Source organism: Mesoplodon densirostris, chromosome 2, assembly GCF_025265405.1.
Source record: "Mesoplodon densirostris isolate mMesDen1 chromosome 2, mMesDen1 primary haplotype, whole genome shotgun sequence".
Taxonomy (NCBI): Eukaryota; Metazoa; Chordata; class Mammalia; order Artiodactyla; family Ziphiidae; genus Mesoplodon; species Mesoplodon densirostris.
This window is the reverse complement of record NC_082662.1, coordinates 130,229,884-130,247,305: the sequence shown is the minus strand read 5'-3', so window position 1 is coordinate 130,247,305 and position 17,422 is coordinate 130,229,884. Positions and strand designations below refer to the sequence as shown.

Below are 17,422 nucleotides of genomic sequence, written 5' to 3'. Positions count from 1 at the left end.
ATGAAAGAATATTGTTAAAATGCCCCTGTCCCAAAGCAGCATAGACTCAATGCAAACTACCAAAATTCCAATGGCGTATTTCACAGAACTAGAGCAAATAATTCTAAAATTTGTATGGAACCACAATAGATTCCCATCAGGCAAAATAATCTTGAGATAGAAGAACAAAGCTAGAGGTATCACACTTCCTGATTTCAAACTATACTACAAAGCTATAGATATCAAAACAGGTTGGTACTGGCACAAAAACAAACAAACAGCTCGATGGAACAAAACTGAGAGCTCAGAAATAAACCCATACATATATGGACAATTAATTTACAACAAAGGTACAAAGAACATACAATGGAGAAAGGATAGTCTCTTCAATAAATGGTGCTGGGAAAAGTGGACAGCCACATGCAAAGAATGAAACTAGACCACTACCTTGTACCATATACATAAATTAACTCAAAATGGATTAAAGACTAGAATGTAAGACCTGAAACCATAAAATTTCCAGAAGAAAACATAGGCAGTAACCTCATTGACATCTATCTTCATGGGTTTTTTTGGATCTGACTTCAAAGGCAAGTGACACAAAAGCAAAAATAAACAAATGGGACTACATCAAACTAAAAAGCGTCTGCACAATGAAAGAAACAAGCATCAAAACGAAAAGGTAACCTACAGTATGGGAAGAAATCTGCAAATCATGTAGCTGTTAAGGTGTTAACATCCAACATATATAAAAAACTCATGCAACTCAACATCAAAAAAACCAAAAAACAAACCCAAACAACCCAATACAAAAATGGGCAGAGGATCTGAATAGACATTTTCCCAAAGAAGACATAAAATGGCCAACAAGCCATTGATGAAAAGATGTCCAACCACACTAATTATTATGGAAATGCAAATCAAAACCACAATGATATATCACCTCACATCTGTTAGAATGGTTATTATCGAAAAGACAAGAAATAAATGTTGGAGAGGATATGGAGAAGAAGGAACCCCTGTACACTATTGGTGCGGCTACTATCAAAAACAGTGTGGAGATTCCTCAAAAACTTAAAATTGGAACTACTATATGACCCAGCAATTCCACTTCTGGGTATTTATTCAAAGAACCTTAAAACATTACTTTGAAAATTATATACACCCCTATGTTCATTACTGCATTATTTACAAGAGTCAGAATATGAAAACAACATAAGTGTCTACTGATGGGTGAATGGATAAAGATGTGGTACATATACAGCTGTCCAGGTACATTTGAATTTCAGATAAACATGGAATTTTTTTTTAGAATGTCTCAAATATTGCACTAGACATACTTATATTAAAAATGTATCTGTTGTTTATCTGAAATTTATCTGTAACTGGGTCTGTATTATTACTTAGTAAATCTGGGGGACAAAGTCAAATAAAATAGTATGAGAAGGGTCAGGGCAGAGGTCATCACAGGATGTTTGGGCACATGTCAGGGAAGAGTTCATAGAGCTGGTAAGACTGAATCTTAAGCTGATAACTTATGGTGTGTACCACTCATTTCAGAATTTAATAACACATCATCATGAGTTATGATTTAATTTTTTGATGAATATATGTTTTGTCTACAGAATTAGATCCTACGTTGCTTGAAGACAGCAACCGGTTCTTTGCATTCCCCATACCACCTAGTACTGACAGGCACACCAAAGGCGTGTAGTAAGGAACTGCATGAATGGATTCAAAAGGTTTTATCTTCGCAAAGAGTAAAAATATTCTGTTTATGAAATCACTGTTAACTGGTGTTCTCTTTTTTAGTTTTTAAACACTGCAGCCAAGAATCCAGTCTGGTAACTTTGGAGTCAAATTAGTAATAAAGATAAGGGTTGTCTGTAGGGCAGTAACCTATGTTAGTTTCATGATGCTGTGGGTACATTTTTGATACCTGGGCTCCTTCCTAAGACCCTCATGTGTGGCATACTCTTGCTTGGATCAGACATATTGAAGCAGTACTTACAGTAGGTAGTCAGTCCAAACTGACTACTGACAAACACATCCCACTCACACTTAAGTTCCTCTTCAACCTACAGTTTGGAACTGTCCCCCACCTTCCACTACAGTCAGCTCCAAGCTGGTCCAGAGTGAGGTCTACCGCTATTCAGCTGTTAGAATCACAAGGGAAGATAATTTTTCTGACCTCCTCTCCTAGCCTCAGCTCTTCAGACCAGAACTAGGGAGGCAGCCTTGCTCCCACTAAGCACACTTGCCCAAGTGGCACCTTTCCAACAATTTATAAGGTAATATGTTGACGTGATAGATGTTAGATTGATCATGAAAAACTTTAAAAAGAAACCTGAGAGAAACATACAGCATAGGCACTCAAAAAGGGAGCATTTTTTTAAATGTGCTCACTTCTTCCCCTTTAACTCCTTAAATTGAGTCTGAATTATCATTCGTGCCCATCTCTGGGCCCAGAGTACACTCTGTGGTCTGACCTAAGGTTCTTCCCAATTTCTTTTTACCACAATATTTCTAAGAAGACAGTAACCAGGTCTAGAGCATTATGAGGACTTGAAGCTTCCGCCACCAAAGTCAAAAACGTCTTTAAAGTCTGTGCACCATAGACCCATTTTCATGACTGGTTATAGTTTCCCCAGGCCAAAGGTAAACAAAGCTGGACACTACGTAAAGTAGTCAGGACAGATTTTAGTCAATAATATATTGCAACAGGGAAAAGTGTCAAGCATGAAATGAACTCACCCTGGATTTGTACATAAGTTACTGGGCAGTTACAAGAGGAAATGGGGGTGTAAGTGAGTGGTGGCTCAGTAGAGGCAGGGAGTGAAAAACAAAAAAGAATCGGGAAGGAGAACTGGAGACTCACCTGGGATTGCTAACCAGAATTTATGGCAGTTAGGCTCCTCCCCTCCTAGAAACGTGGGGGTAGAGATCCTACCTTCGGATGTTGATAGGAACAAATGCTAAATTCTTTTGGCAGCCTTGAGCTTTCTCAGGCAGGCACTTCGAATGGGGCTGGGGTCACTCGACGGATGTGGATTTGATGTTAAAAGACCATGTTAGTGTTTGTTCAAGTCTTTACATGCCAAGGTTGAGGCTTTGAGAAGAGGGCAGAGAAGCCTGGCCAGCCCGATTAAGGAAAGACTCTCTGTCACTTATCAGTTAAATTATTTAGTAAGCGCTCCCTCCCCTTCCCAAAGTCTACAGGAAGGGTTCAGGGAATAAATATCTCAAACTGCACTTTCTGTGTCCCTGGAGCCCACGTGCAGCTGCCTGTCAAGAGCCAGGGTTAGCAGCACAACACAAGGACTAGGGACAATTCCAGCAGGGACCCTTTTTAAGTTTAGAAACCTCAACACAAACACGCTGCGGACCTCTCAGAGCTTCAGCCCTCGGACCTGAGGCCGCAGTCGGGAGAGATCCTCGACTCCCAGCAGCCCGCGAGAGGAACTCAATGCGCATCCCGGGCGCCGTGTCCTGTTGTCCAGCAGAGCCAGCTCCGCTCACCCCTCCAGAAGGCTGCCCCGGGAACCAAGCACTTGCAGCTCCAGCGTGCCGAATCCAAGCGGCGAGATCCGGGCTCAGGCCGGAAGCGGGAGGCCGTGGGAGGCGGAGCCGGCATCGCAAAGGGGCGTGACGTCACTTCCTCTGGGCGGGGTCGCGGGCCATCCCGCGCAAATTGAAAGGTTGGGCCGCTGGTGCACAGCTGTGTCCATGCGCCCCTGCCCCTTGAGTTCCCCGCAGCCGCCTAGCGTGCTCCGGCCCAGGCGAGTGGGGGCCGTGGGGATAGGCTTCTGAGCCCTCACCGGGCTGCCTTCGGACGGACGGCGGGCGACCTACCCGGGAAGCGAGCGGAGCGGGCTGTGCAGGGCACGCGGTGGGTCCCCGCTGGTTCCCGCCCCTGCCCTCGGGATCCGGGGTGTTTGGGGCTGAACGGGAGGGTCTCACGCGTTTCCGGACCCTGCAGTGGCCCTGAGGGCGGCGCGGGGCTGGGGGGCACCCCTGAAATGAATTTGTAGTGCGGCGGTGTATGGGCCGGGAGAGCGCGCTCGGCCTGGCTAGGGCTGCGGTTCGGCGAATGGAGGGAGGGTCCTCTTGTTTTCCTGCGGAAGCTATCAGGTCAGTTTTACATGCAACCTCCTAGCTTCCAAATGTTTGACAAGTACATTGTTTTCTTAACGTTGTGCAGACCAAAGGAACGTGTCTCCTGGAAAGGGCTTGTGGGCCGCCCTGCCAATCCCTGTGAGACGGGATGGAGCGGTGACATTGTGCTGTCACTACTACTTGGTGCTGCGGGCGGGCTCCTGAGGATGCTTTGTGCCTAAGGCCCCCCATCGTTCTCATTGTGCTGAAGAGGAAACATTTATTCGAGAATATTTACCTAACTTAGAAAAAATTGTAAGTTTCACGAAATGTATATACTATGTCAGTTTTCCCCAGAGAAAGAAAACTCTTTTCAGGAACATCTGAGAGGTAGGAGACTAATTGTTTTTCCTAAACTGTGGCTAGAGGACCTCCTGCGTCCAAATTACCTGCCATATTTAAAATTTAGAATTCCCACCTCACTCCAGGACTAGTGAATCATAGTCCCTAGGAGTGGAGTTGAGAATGTGCCAAGAATTGAAATTTGAGAACTGCTGAACTAGAATATCACAGCTTTGATACAGGGTTTCAACAGGGTATGTCTGACTTCTGATCCTGTACTTTCTTCCTTTCCTCCCAAATGTAATGCCTTATGGGAGAGATTTATTTTAGGAAATGCTGAGCAGCTGCTCAGTGTCTGCTGCTTTTACTTTTTTATCAGGGGAGTTGGGGGAAGGGGCAATAGTTGCTTGGGAAAGGACTGGCAGCTACAGACAGGTTTCCATATAGAAAGGGCTTGGGAGCTGCAACCTAGACGGAAGAGGGTGGGAAGCTAAAACGTTTTTCTTGAAACTATTTGCACAGCAGGCACGGTTTCACATTATTTGGGGATAGCTTTCAGAGAGTCCAGTGGAGTTGCCCCTGGACGCCACCCACCACTGCTTATAAACAGAACGTTCATTGCTTGGAATAAAGCGTTCTGATGGCAGTAAATTTCAGTCCTAGAAAAGTACAGCTTTAGTTCTATTATTGTGTTTGATTATTTTATTTTTCAGTTAAAATGTTCTACAAACTGTTTTGAATGTTATTTCTTATAATGCCTGTGTAGAGGCAATGTGGTATCATAGCATACACAGTTTTATAGATTTTAACAATGCCTTTTTGGAGAGAAGACAGACTCATACTTTTTAGTACCTTCTGCTTGCTTCATACTGTGTTAAGGGCTTGGAGCAAATGTTATGATTCCAAGTGGGAAGGCACTTTAGAAAAAATAAACATTAAGGAACTATGAAGTGGCATTAGAGATAGTATTAGTGATTAGGGTAAATATTCTAGACTATGGAAATTGTTTGACAGGGAGGAGGAGCCCACTTAAAATATTAAAGAGCATGATTCTCATATATCTGAATGATAATAGTTGCTATATCAGTTTCCAAGCTCTTTTTCTTTATTTTTCCAACACTTTTGGGTAAATATATTTTGCTTTAAATTTTGTCTTTCTCTTTTCGTATCATGTAGTTAACTTGGCACTATGGGGATACAAGGATTACTTCAATTTATCAAAGAAGCTTCTGAACCTATCCACATGAGGAAGTATAAAGGGCAGGTAGTAGCTGTGGATACATACTGCTGGCTTCACAAAGGAGCTGTTGCTTGTGCTGAAAAACTAGCCAAAGGTGAACCTACCGATAAGTAAGTTTGGACCTTATATTAATTCATTGCCAATTAAGAATGAGACTTATAATGCCTTTTTTCAGAAAGGGATCATTTTTATTCAATGCCAGGTTTATCAAGACGTGAGAGTATGGGCTTTAGAATATTGCCAAATCAGGGAACATTTCCTTCTATGTTATAGTCCTAGTTTTCATTCTTTCTACTAAGCCAGAGTATTAGGACACTAATGGACAAAGACTGTCTTCTTTATTCTTTATCTAAGATAAACTCTTTAACAATATTCTAAAAATCCATGGTGATTTCAGACTCCTACTTTCTTGGGTACAGACAACACATTGCTAAGCCCTATTAGCAAAACAAGGTAGTTGCTTCTAAGGGACACGTTGTTCTGACTCCCTTTTACTTCACTTGGGGCCAAAACTGGTGACCATTTTGACATCCAGTCATAACTCTGTGACCTCATTTGAGGCAGGACGAATGTCCTCTTTATTTTTTAAATAGAAACACTAGAAAAACAAGCAAGCATAGTTTTTGGACAGAGATTTCCCACAGGAATTTGGATACTATTATGTGTTTTCTTTTTTGCAATATATAATTTATCTCCTAGAGGAAAGGCTCATAGATCTTAGTCTGATTCACTTAAGCACAATGGACAATAATAACCCTTTTTGTTTACAGAAGATGGAGGGAGGGGGTGGGGATGGAGAGTAACAGAGAAGTCATTATTGAAAGGTGAATGTATGTTTTGGGCTTTCAGGCCTATGAAGTTAATTTGACCAAAAGTGACCTGTTACAGTTTGTGTGGATCTGAAGGAGTCTGGGCACTTCTGCCACTCCAACTGTTATAATCATTTTTTGAAAGTGATTTCTTTTCCACCACTAAATTTGAGCAGTTGCAATTATGGTTGAAGACTGCAAGTTTTTCAGTGCTACCTTCAGTGTTTCTTTGAATTGTCTTCACTGGGGGGAAACTTTATCTCTAGTTTTTTGGTAATTTTTAAGGATTCTGCGATTTTTGACTAACTGGAAGAGTCGTCCAGAGTACAGGGAGTATCCTTTGTTGTCAGAGATGAACTCCACAGGACTGACCATGTTGTAGGTGTTTAGTAAATGTTTACTGAACTAGAAAGTTTCAGCAAAGTATTGTGTAATTTTTTTTCACCACTGCAACTAATAAGTCACATTTGATAGTTTACTTTCCTTTTCTTTTTTACCTTTGGATGGGGATATTAACCAGAAAAGGTCAGAAAATTTGGATAAGCCTAAGATAAACCTTTATGACCATAATAAAGAATGATGTCGCTCTATATGTGCTGACCTGGAAAGATGTCTAAAATATATAAAGTGAGGGCACCAGGTGTCTGATGTTTATATTCTCTCTAGTAATTTTTTTTTTTTGCCATGCTGCATGGCATGCAAGATCTTAGTTCCCTGACCAGGGATTGAACCCATGCCCCCTGCAGTGGAAGCACAGAATCCCAACCAGTGGACCACCAAGGAAGTCCCTCTGTGTAGTTTTTAATAAAAAAGTAAATTTCCTTTAAAATTTATTACAATTTTATGTTTGCTTTCTTCTATTTTTACTTGATACTTAATCAGTAGGTCCCAATCATTGTTCTGTAGACCAATCAAGGTCTATTGTCACTGGTTTACAATAAAAGGAAAAAAAGAACAATGTAGTGAATTTTCCATTAAGATGAATATATTTGATTTAGAAGATTATCTTTTAAGATTGTGTCTTTTTATTCATATTTTTGAGTTAAAATTGATGGAAGTTGTACGTGTAGCTATTGTTTTTAAATTTTATTGATGTATAGTTGATTTACAATGTTGTGTTTAATTTCCACTGTACAGCAAAGTAATTCAGTTATACATATATATATAAATTCTTTTTCCTTATGGTTTATCCCAGTATATTGAGTATAGTTCCCTGTGCTATACAGTAGGACCTTGTTGTTTATCCATCCTATATATAATAGTTTGCATCTACTAATCCCAAACTCCCAATCCTTCCCTCCCCAACCTCTCCTCCCCTTTGGTAATAACAATTCTGTGCTCTATATTTGTGAGTCTGTTTTTGTTTCATAGATGTGTTCATTCGTGTTGTATTTTAGATTCCACATGTAAGTGATATCATATGGTATTTGTTTTTCTCTTTCTGACTTACTTCACTTAGTATGATAGTCTCTAGGTCCATCCATGTTGCTGCAAATGGCATCGTTTCATTGCTTTTATATGTATACCACATCTTCTTTATCCATTCATTTGTCAGTGGACATTTAGGTTGTTTCCATGTCTTGGCTGTTGTAAATAGTGCTGCTCTGAAAATAGGGGTGCATGTATCTTTTTAAATTACAGTTTTGTCTGGGTATATGCCCAGGAGTGGGATTGTTGGATCATATGGCAACTCTATTTTTAGATTTTTAAGGAACCTCCCTCCATACTGTTTTCTATAGTGGCTGCACCAATTTATATTCCCACCAACAGTGTAAGAGGATTCCCTTTTCTCCACACCTTCCCCAGCATTTATTATTTGTAGACTTTTTAATGATGGCCATTCTATGGTGTGAGGTGGTACCTCACTGTCTCACCGTTGTTTTGATTTGCATTTCTCTAATAATTAGTGATGATGAGCATCTTTTCATGTGCCTATTAGCCATCTGTATGTCTTCTTTGGAGAAATGTCTATGTAGGTCTTCTGCCCATTTTTTGATTGGGTTGTTTGGGGTTTTTTTGTAATTGAACTGTAGGAGCTGTTTGTATATTTTGGAAATTAAGCCCTTTTCAATCACATCATTTGCAAATATTTTCTCCCAGTCCGTAGGTTGTCTTTTTGTTTTGTTTATGGTTTCCTTTTCTGTGCAAAACTTGTAAGTTTGATTAGGTCCCATTTATTTATTTTTGCTTTTATTTCTGTTGCCTTGGGAGCCTGACCTAAGAAAACACTGGTATGATTTATGTCAGAGAATGTTTTGTCTATGTTCTCTTCCAGGAGTTTTATGGTGTCTTGTCTTATATTTGTCTTTAAGCCATTTTGAGTTTATTTTTGTGTATGGTGTGAGGCTGTGTTCTAGCTTCATTGATTTACATGCAGCTGTCCAACTTTCCGAACACCACTTGCTGAAGAGACTGTCTTTTCCCCATTGTATATTCTTGCCTCCTTCGTTGATTAATTGTCCATAGGTGTGTGGGTTTATTTTGGGGATCTCTATTTGATTCCATCGATCTGTATGTCTGTTTTTGTGCCAATACCATGCTGTTTTGATTACTATAGCTTTGTAGTATTGTCTGAAGTCTGGGCAGGTTATGCCTCCTGCTTTGTTCTTTTTTCTCAGGATTGCTTTGGCAATTTTGGGTCTTCTATGGTTCCATATAAATTTTAGGATTATTTGTTCTAGTTCTGTGAAAATGTCTTGGGTATTTTGATGGGTATTGCATTAAATCTGTAGATTGCTTTGGGTCGTATGGCCATTTTAACAATATTCTTCCAATCCAAGAGCATGGAACATCTTTCCATTTCTTTGAATCATCTTCAATTTCCTTTATTAATGTTTTGCAGTTCTCAGCATATAAGTCTTTCACCTCCTTGGTGAGGTTTATTCCTAAGTATTTTAAAAGGGATTGTTTGTTTACATTCCCTTTCTGCTATTTCATTGTTAGTGTAAAGAAATGCAACAGATTTCTGTATGTTAATCTTGTATCCCGCTACCTTGCTGAATTCATTTATCAGTTCTAGTAGTTTTTATGTGAAAACTTTACGGTTTTCTATGTATGATATCATGTCTTCCTTACCAATCTGAATACCTTTTATTTCTTTTTCTTGTCTGATTGCTGTGGTAAAGACTTCTAATACTATGTTGAAGAGAAGTGGTGAGAGCAGACATCATTGCCTTGTTCCAGATTTTAGCAGGAAGGCTTTGAGCTTTCACCATTGAGTATTATATTGGCTGTGGGTTTGTCATAAATAGTTTTTATTATGTTGAGATATGTTCCCTCTATGCCCACTTTCGTAAGGGTTTTTATCATGAATGGATGTTGAATTTTGTCAAATGTTTTTTTCTGTATTTATTGAGATGATCGTCACATGGTTTTTGTCTTTTGTTGATGTGGTGTATCACAGTGATGATTTGCCTATGTTGAGCCATCCATGTGACCCTGGAATGAATCTACGTGTAGCTATTGTTAACTGTCTTGCCAGAATAAAAATTGAAATGCAATACCTGATTCTTGTTTGCATCCTGCACTGGGGAAAAAATTGTAGCAGTGCTGTGCTGGAGTCAATTTTTATGAGCTAGCTATACACCATCTCCTCCCAATTCAGCATTTAGTGAGCCCACATTGGTAGTTTATCCACCACTGTAGAATATTCATGTCAGGGATTGACAAATGCTACATATTAGGTACCACTTTCTCTAGAACTTGTTGTTAAAACATTTAGCAGGTCGCCACTGGTTATAACAATACTGGGACGATCAGACAAATTTTAATGTAGACTGTATATTAGATGGTATTTTGTGGCTATTAAGTTTCTTGGATATGATAATGGTGTTGTTGGAGAAATCAGGTATTTTTTCTATTATTCTTTCAACTTTTCAATAGATTCGAAATTTCTCAAAACAAACAAAAAAAGAAAATGGGGTAAAAAGGCTAGATATGGAATCACACAATGTCAGAACTGAAAGGGATGTCAAAGCCTTTTAATCTACACATGAGGAAAGCAAATATCCCATAGCCCATTAGGATCCAAGTCTAAATTAGAGTTTGCATTTCCTGTCAAAACATTTGCTTAAAAACACAGAAACCTCTTTTCATAACCTGTCTCATCTAGTTTTAAAAAGAGAAAAAGTATTACCTAAAGATGCAAAGCATTTAATTACTTTTCTTCATTTTCATAGGTATGTAGGGTTTTGTATGAAATTTGTAAATATGTTACTATCTCATGGGATCAAGCCTATCCTGGTATTTGATGGATGTACTTTACCTTCTAAAAAGGAAGTGGAGAAGTCTAGAAGAGAGTAAGTTAATTCTTTAACTTTTTAAGATCTGACATTGTGGTCTGTATAGTATGAATTTCTTTTTGTTTTAGTTTGTTGAGGCTTGTTTTAATCTCTAGTACATGAACAGATTTCCTTAAATGTTCCATGTGTGCTAGAAAGGAATGTGTGTTCTTCAGTTATTGAGTGGATGGTTTTATGTCTGTCCAGTAAATCAAGCTTATTGGTTGTAATGTTAAATCTTCCATATCCTTATTGGGTTTTTTAATGGTTTTTTTGTTTGTTTTTTATGTGTGTCTACTTAATTCATCAATTACTGAGAAAAGTACATTAAAATTTCACTATGATAGTGGAATTGTCAATTACCTTGTAGTTCTGTCCAATTTTTTTTGCTTTGTTTATTTTGAAGCTATTTTATTGGTTGCATTCAAGTTTGGAATTTGTTATATTTTTGTGGCAAATTGAAGCAATATGTAGTGACTCTTAGTCTCCATGCTTTTTTGTTCTAAAGTCTATCCTGTCTGATGTTTGTATAGCAGTAACAACTTTCTTTTGTATGTTCCTAATGTCTTTTTCTGTTTATTTTCAGTTTTACTGTGTCATTGGTTTTAAGTCTGTCTTCTATAAAGAACACATCACTGTAATTTTTTTATCCATTCTGTCAATCTTTGTCATTTTTTTTTTTTTTTTTTTGCGGTACGCGGGCCTCTCACTGTTGTGACCTCTCCCGTTGCGGAGCACAGGCTCCGGACGCACAGGCTCAGCAGCCGTGGCTCATGGGCCTAGCCGCTCTGCAGCACGTGGCATCTTCCCGGACTGGGGCACGAACCCGTGTCCCCTGCATCGGCAGGCGGACTGTAAACCACTGCACCACCAGGGAAGCCCAATCTTTGTCATTTTTAAAACTGGAGAGTTTTATTCTTTTTACATTGATCATTAATTACTAATCTATAGCTCCTACCTTGCTTAATCTGGGTTGATTGTTTTTTTCACCCTTATTGTTGTCTCTTGTTTCTAGTTGAAAAGTGATGTACTTTATTTCTGTTCTTTTAGTAGTTATAATTGAAATTTTATCATTCATATTTAACTCAACATAATCTAGTATTTTTATAACAGACCTTAGAAAGAATTTTTGTATTTTTTTAAAGAATTTCTGTATTTTATTGAAGCACCTATTCTGCCACTTTTCATCTGTTCTTGTTTTTACCCTGTGTTAGTTTTTAGGTCCAGGAGTCATTGTGCTGTACAGGAAAGAGCACTGGGCTTAGTTGTTAAAGGTAGTATGAGTTAGCCCCAAATAGAAGTAAACCTCACTGAGTGATCATTTTGTGAGAGTGCTGCTTACCTAGTTTTGCCATCTCTGGGCCTAGAATCAAATTAGAGAGGGCTCTTCAGGTCTAGGTTTTTCAATCTAGCTGTATTTAGTGAGCTCTGATTCTTAAAGTCAGAACTTTATAAAGTTTATAAAAGGGTTAACTGAGACTGTCTGCACCCACATTCTAGTAGGAATAGTACACAGTTTATTAAAAATACTTTTAATAAAAAGTTAGTTCCAGGTTAGTTCTTAAAGGATTGGTGCCAACCCTAAACCAGTGTAGCTAAGGGACTAGTCCATGCCATATCCCACCTGGGTGTCCCCCATCTTGTTCTTAATTCTAATTACAGAGTTATTTCCTCTTGCTAACTTCAAGAAAGGCTAAAAAAATGTTTCAGCTGTCTGTCTCTGACCTGAGTGCTCTTTCTGACTTATCTCTGTAGGATCAGCTTTCTTTGTGCCACTGTAGTGGTGGGAGGGGCATTTAAAATCCTTTTCTACAAAGTCTCCTCATCTCTGGAGCTCAGTTTAAAAGTGAACTAGGAAATTTGTGTGTATGTGTATATGCACATTTACTTAAAAGGTAAACTTCACGAGTTCATACTGATACTTCAATTCAAATTCAAGACTACAGGGTTTTTTTTACTTAACTTTTTCTGTATTGTGTCCGTTGCTCCTTTCTTTCATACTGAGAATCCTCGTTTTCAAGGATACAAGGATAATAAAGTTAGAATATCTTATAATAGCTCATTTATTTTACCCCACATTATACTCAACAATAGATTCAGAATAAAATACGAATACTACCACTACCAATATGATTGTTGAAAACTGTTACAGTTTCTTTTTCTTTCCTTTGCATGTGCACTCTCTCCCCCCATTTCAAAAATAGTGGTACTACATTGTCAGGGCACATAACTACTGCTCTCTCCCTAAACAGGGAGAGAGCAGTAGTTATTTAGTCTTGCGTCTACAAATTACCATATAGCTGATGGCTATTAACAGTCCTTATATTAATGTCTCTCGTGTTATTTTGGTTTTTCCATAGTTTGTCCTCTAGTATTAATAGATTCCACAGAGAAACTCACAGGAAACAGTATACTTCAAGTTCTTAGTATGTTGATAAATTTGCACCCTTTACACTGGAAAGTTAGTTTTAATGGTGTAAAAGCCTTGACTTACATTTTCTTAAGTGTCTTCATTACTCCATTTTCTTTTGACCTGAAGCATTGCTATGGGAAAGTCTGATGATAAGCTTGTGTGTACAGGCACTGTAAATCCTTGTTCTTTTTGTCTAGAAGCCCGAAAGATCCGGGTTAATATTCTCAAGAATTAGATGTGCACTTTCAAATGAGTCAAACTTTTTTTATTCTAGGAAAAATTCTTGAATTATAGTTTTATTGTAATTTTTTGAGTCCTTCTCTCACCTTTTTTTTTATCTTGCAGAAGAAGACAAGCCAATCTTCTTAAGGGAAAGCAGCTTCTTCGTGAGGGGAAGGTCTCAGAAGCCAGAGAATGTTTCACCCGTTCTATCAATATCACACACGCTATGGCCCACAACGTAATTAAGGTGAGCTAAATAAGAAATTAAGCCAAAGTAACAAATTACTGGGTTCATTTAGGGTAGTTATAAGTTGTTTGTTGAGTTGTTTGTTAAGGAAGTAAAGGGAGGAAAATTATTCTAGGCCTAACCTTCAGGAAAGCTGGGTGTCAGAGGAAGAAGGAACAGTATCTGTAGGTAGAAGAGAGGAGTCCAACAGTTTCCAAGGGAGAAATCCTAAGGAATAAGTGAAGCTCTCCCTTTTTAGATGTGTACTTACATAGATAAATGTGCTCCACAGAGATGCAAGGAATAAATTCCTGGAGGTTCAATCCTCCCCCACTCTCATAGTCTTCGACAGTTACTGTAGCCTTCACTCATCAATGACTGTCAGAGATCTGTTGAAGTAGCCTGGCCAACTCAGGATCTCTACAGACTTCTAGTCTACTTGATCTGCTTCTTAGAAGCTTATTTCCTTATTACCTGTTACCATAAATCTTAGTGTCAGCATGCCCAAAATCACAGCCCACACTTCCCCCTTTTCAGTTCTGTGTTCAAACTGCTTGGTAAACAAATGGGAAGATAGTGATTAAATTCTGTTGTTTCATCAGTACAGTGTCAGACTCGTGTTCTGTGATAAGAGAACCTGGGGAAACGCATGACTTGTGTTCTTTTTAGGGCATAATCATTCTTAAGATGGTAGCTTTCTATAATTTGAAATAATTAAGCTTTATAGCTTGTATTTGCCCCCAAATGTACAGCAATATTTCTTTTTTCCTAATTTATGTATTGATTTTTTAAAAAGATTTCTTAGTGGCTGTATGATTAGTTCAATATATATAGGACTAAAAGTAGAAAAACTTACTTCAAAGGAAATGATTTTCAAAAATAATATTAGCAAGTATTCAATACATGTTGAAGCGGGTAATAAAATGGCTTTGATACAGGAAGTTGTTCAGTGCTTTGCAGATGCTGTTCTTTAGATTGACCAATCCTTTCCCATAGGCTGCTCGGTCTCAGGGAGTAGATTGTCTTGTGGCTCCATATGAAGCAGATGCACAGTTGGCCTATCTTAACAAGGCTGGTATTGTACAAGCTGTAATTACAGAAGACTCTGATCTCCTCGCTTTTGGCTGTAAAAAGGTACCTAACTACAACTACTCCATACTATTTTTCTATGTGGATGGAAATAGTGTAAATCAGGAGCTAAAGTTTTTTATCCTATTTAATACCTGCAACTAATATTTACTTACAGTTGTTAATAATTGTTTTATTAAAATGAAAAGAAAGGTTTTGCTGCTTGACATTTGTGTAATCTGGACAATTTTTCAGAGTAAGCCCTTACAATTAGAGGGTTTTGTTTTCTCCAAATTCTTTAGTGGAATGTGGTCTTATTTTTTAATAATGATAACTTACATGCTTTATATTTTTCAATTCGGTTAGGTAAATAAGCTAACTTATCTACTAATGAGATGTTCTGCAGTTATTTAGAATTATGTATAAAACTATTTAATGGAAAATTTTATTATGATATATTAAGATACAAAACTATAGGGTGGTTTCATTTTTGTTAATATCTATGTTATTTATATTATCTATTTATTTCATAGATGAAGAAGGATCTGTGAAAAGGTTAATGCTGGGTAACAGTGATAGATGAGACATTTGGGGCAACTTCTGTTTTCTTCTTCCTGAATTTCTGTGTTTTCCAAATTTTCTACAATGGACATGTATTACTTTAAGACTAAGCAAAAGGGTTACTTTAATATGTAAAAGCGGAAGGTAAGGAGAAAATGCTTTTTGTATGAATTGCTATTTGACATGATAACCCTGTAATAGGTTATCATGTCAAAAAGGGCCTTCTTTATACCAGAGTCAAGACAATTGAGTTCTGGCGTATGACCTTGTCTAGCCGTAACCTATGCTTCAATTTAACTTATTTGCAAATATCACAGTAATTAACTGACCTACCTGTCTCTCTTCCCAGTTATGATAAAGAACAAGAAAGACTTCTTAGAATACTGCAATGTCTTAGATGATGAAAAATAAAAATGGCTCTTTCAGGTGTTAACAGTTTCCATCCCTCTTGAAGGTTATTTTAAAAATGGACCAGTTTGGAAATGGACTAGAAGTTGATCAGGCTCGGCTAGGAATGTGCAAACAGCTTGGGGATGTGTTCACAGAAGAGAAGTTCCGTTATATGTGCATTCTTTCAGGCTGTGACTATCTCTCATCGCTGCGTGGGATTGGATTAGCCAAGGCCTGCAAAGTACTAAGACTAGCCAACAATCCAGATATTTTAAAGGTAAGAGTGATTTACCAAGTGTCATATTCAGTTTCTGAAGCAGTTCTTAAATAATAGATGAACTCAGAATATGGATCTTAAATATTCTATTATATCCATATCCAATATGGTGTCATTGAAAGGAGAAAATGACTAAAACACTAGAACTTTGCTTTTGGCAACGGATGAACCATGTTTTCAGCAACTGACAAAAAACAAGTAGTAATTTTTTTAAATAAAGACTAATATAAAGAAACTTAAGGATAAGATATTCTAGGGTAGAATTAATGTTAAAACGTATAGTCTTTTGATTTCTGTCCTGTTACTCTGTAGTAGTGGTTCTCAAACTTTTTGGTCTCAGGATCCCTTTACAATCTTAAGATCTCTTTGTGGCAATTATTTTTGTTTATATGAGTTATAGCTATTGATATTTACTGAGTCAGAAATTGAAACAGAAGGAACTTCCCTGGTAGCGCAGTGGTTAAGAATCTGCCTGACAGTGCAGAGGACACAGGTTCAATCCCTGGTCCAGGAAGATCCCACATGCTGCAGAGCAACCAAGCCCGTGCACCATAACTACTGAGCCCATGTGCCACAACTACTGAGGCCTGCGCACCCTAGAGCCTGTGTGCCGCAACTATTGAAGCCCACCTGCTCCAGGGCCTGCATGCCACAACTGCTGGGCCTGCGTGCCACACCTACGGAAGCCCGTGTGCCTAGAGCGCATGCTCTGCAACAAGAGAAACCACCACAATGAGAAGCCTGTGCACTACAACGAAGAGTAGCCCCTGCTCGCTGCAACTGCAGAGAAAAGCCTGACACAGCAACGAAGACCCAATGCAGCCCCAAAAAAAGAAATTGAAACAGAAAAATCAAAATGTTTATTAATTCACTTAAAATTAACAATAATTAATTCATTACATTTTAACATAAATATCATATTTTTATGAAAAGTAGTTATCTTCTAAAACAAGTGAAAGTTATGAGAGGAATTGCACATTTATGTAAATCTCTTTAATGTGGCTTAATAGAGTACAACTGGATTCTTGTATTACTTCCTCATAATTTGATGTGGTATCATGTGTCATGTATTTTCTAGAAAACTCTGAGACCCCATACATCACTGCTCTATAATTTCTCTGATGTCTTTACCTTAAAAAATTAAACATACATTAAAGAAGCTTATTCCTACCCCACCCCGCCTTGAGTAGTTCTCTTAAGCCTTTAGAGTTTGCAGAGAAGAATTTCCATTTTTTGTCTCCAAGGGTACAAGATGTGAGTCCTCAGGACTAAGGGTGGTGTACTAGAATAGACAGATCTCAAGGTTGGGAGATGGTGGCAGATTTCGGAAGAGAGCGACATGCACTAATTAGCCTGTGACTACAGGATCACTTCAGTTCTCTGGATCTTCTCTTCTTTGTCTCTGAGTTTGATATATAAGATTTAAAGCCCCTTCCAGCTTTAATCATCCATGACTCTAACAGGAATTAGAATGTTGACTTCATTTTTAAAATATGATCTATGAATATTTGGATTTTTTT

At 38.3% G+C, this 17,422-nt stretch overlaps 1 protein-coding gene across 3 annotated transcripts in view; it reads left to right on the top strand.

The window, feature by feature from the left end:
- Positions 1–3,682: 3,682 nt before the first annotated feature.
- The window catches only part of EXO1 (exonuclease 1), a 41,184-nt gene continuing 27,444 nt past the window's right edge, over positions 3,683–17,422 (top strand). For all 3 annotated transcript variants that reach the window (XM_060088389.1, XM_060088388.1, XM_060088390.1), the window contains exons 1-7: positions 3,683–3,868; positions 4,181–4,389; positions 5,593–5,766; positions 10,644–10,763; positions 13,504–13,627; positions 14,603–14,740; positions 15,690–15,902. In XM_060088389.1, the coding sequence (XP_059944372.1) occupies positions 5,606–5,766; positions 10,644–10,763; positions 13,504–13,627; positions 14,603–14,740; positions 15,690–15,902 (756 nt within the window). In that variant the 5' untranslated portion in view covers positions 3,683–3,868; positions 4,181–4,389; positions 5,593–5,605. The remainder of the gene's footprint in view (positions 3,869–4,180; positions 4,390–5,592; positions 5,767–10,643; positions 10,764–13,503; positions 13,628–14,602; positions 14,741–15,689; positions 15,903–17,422) is intronic.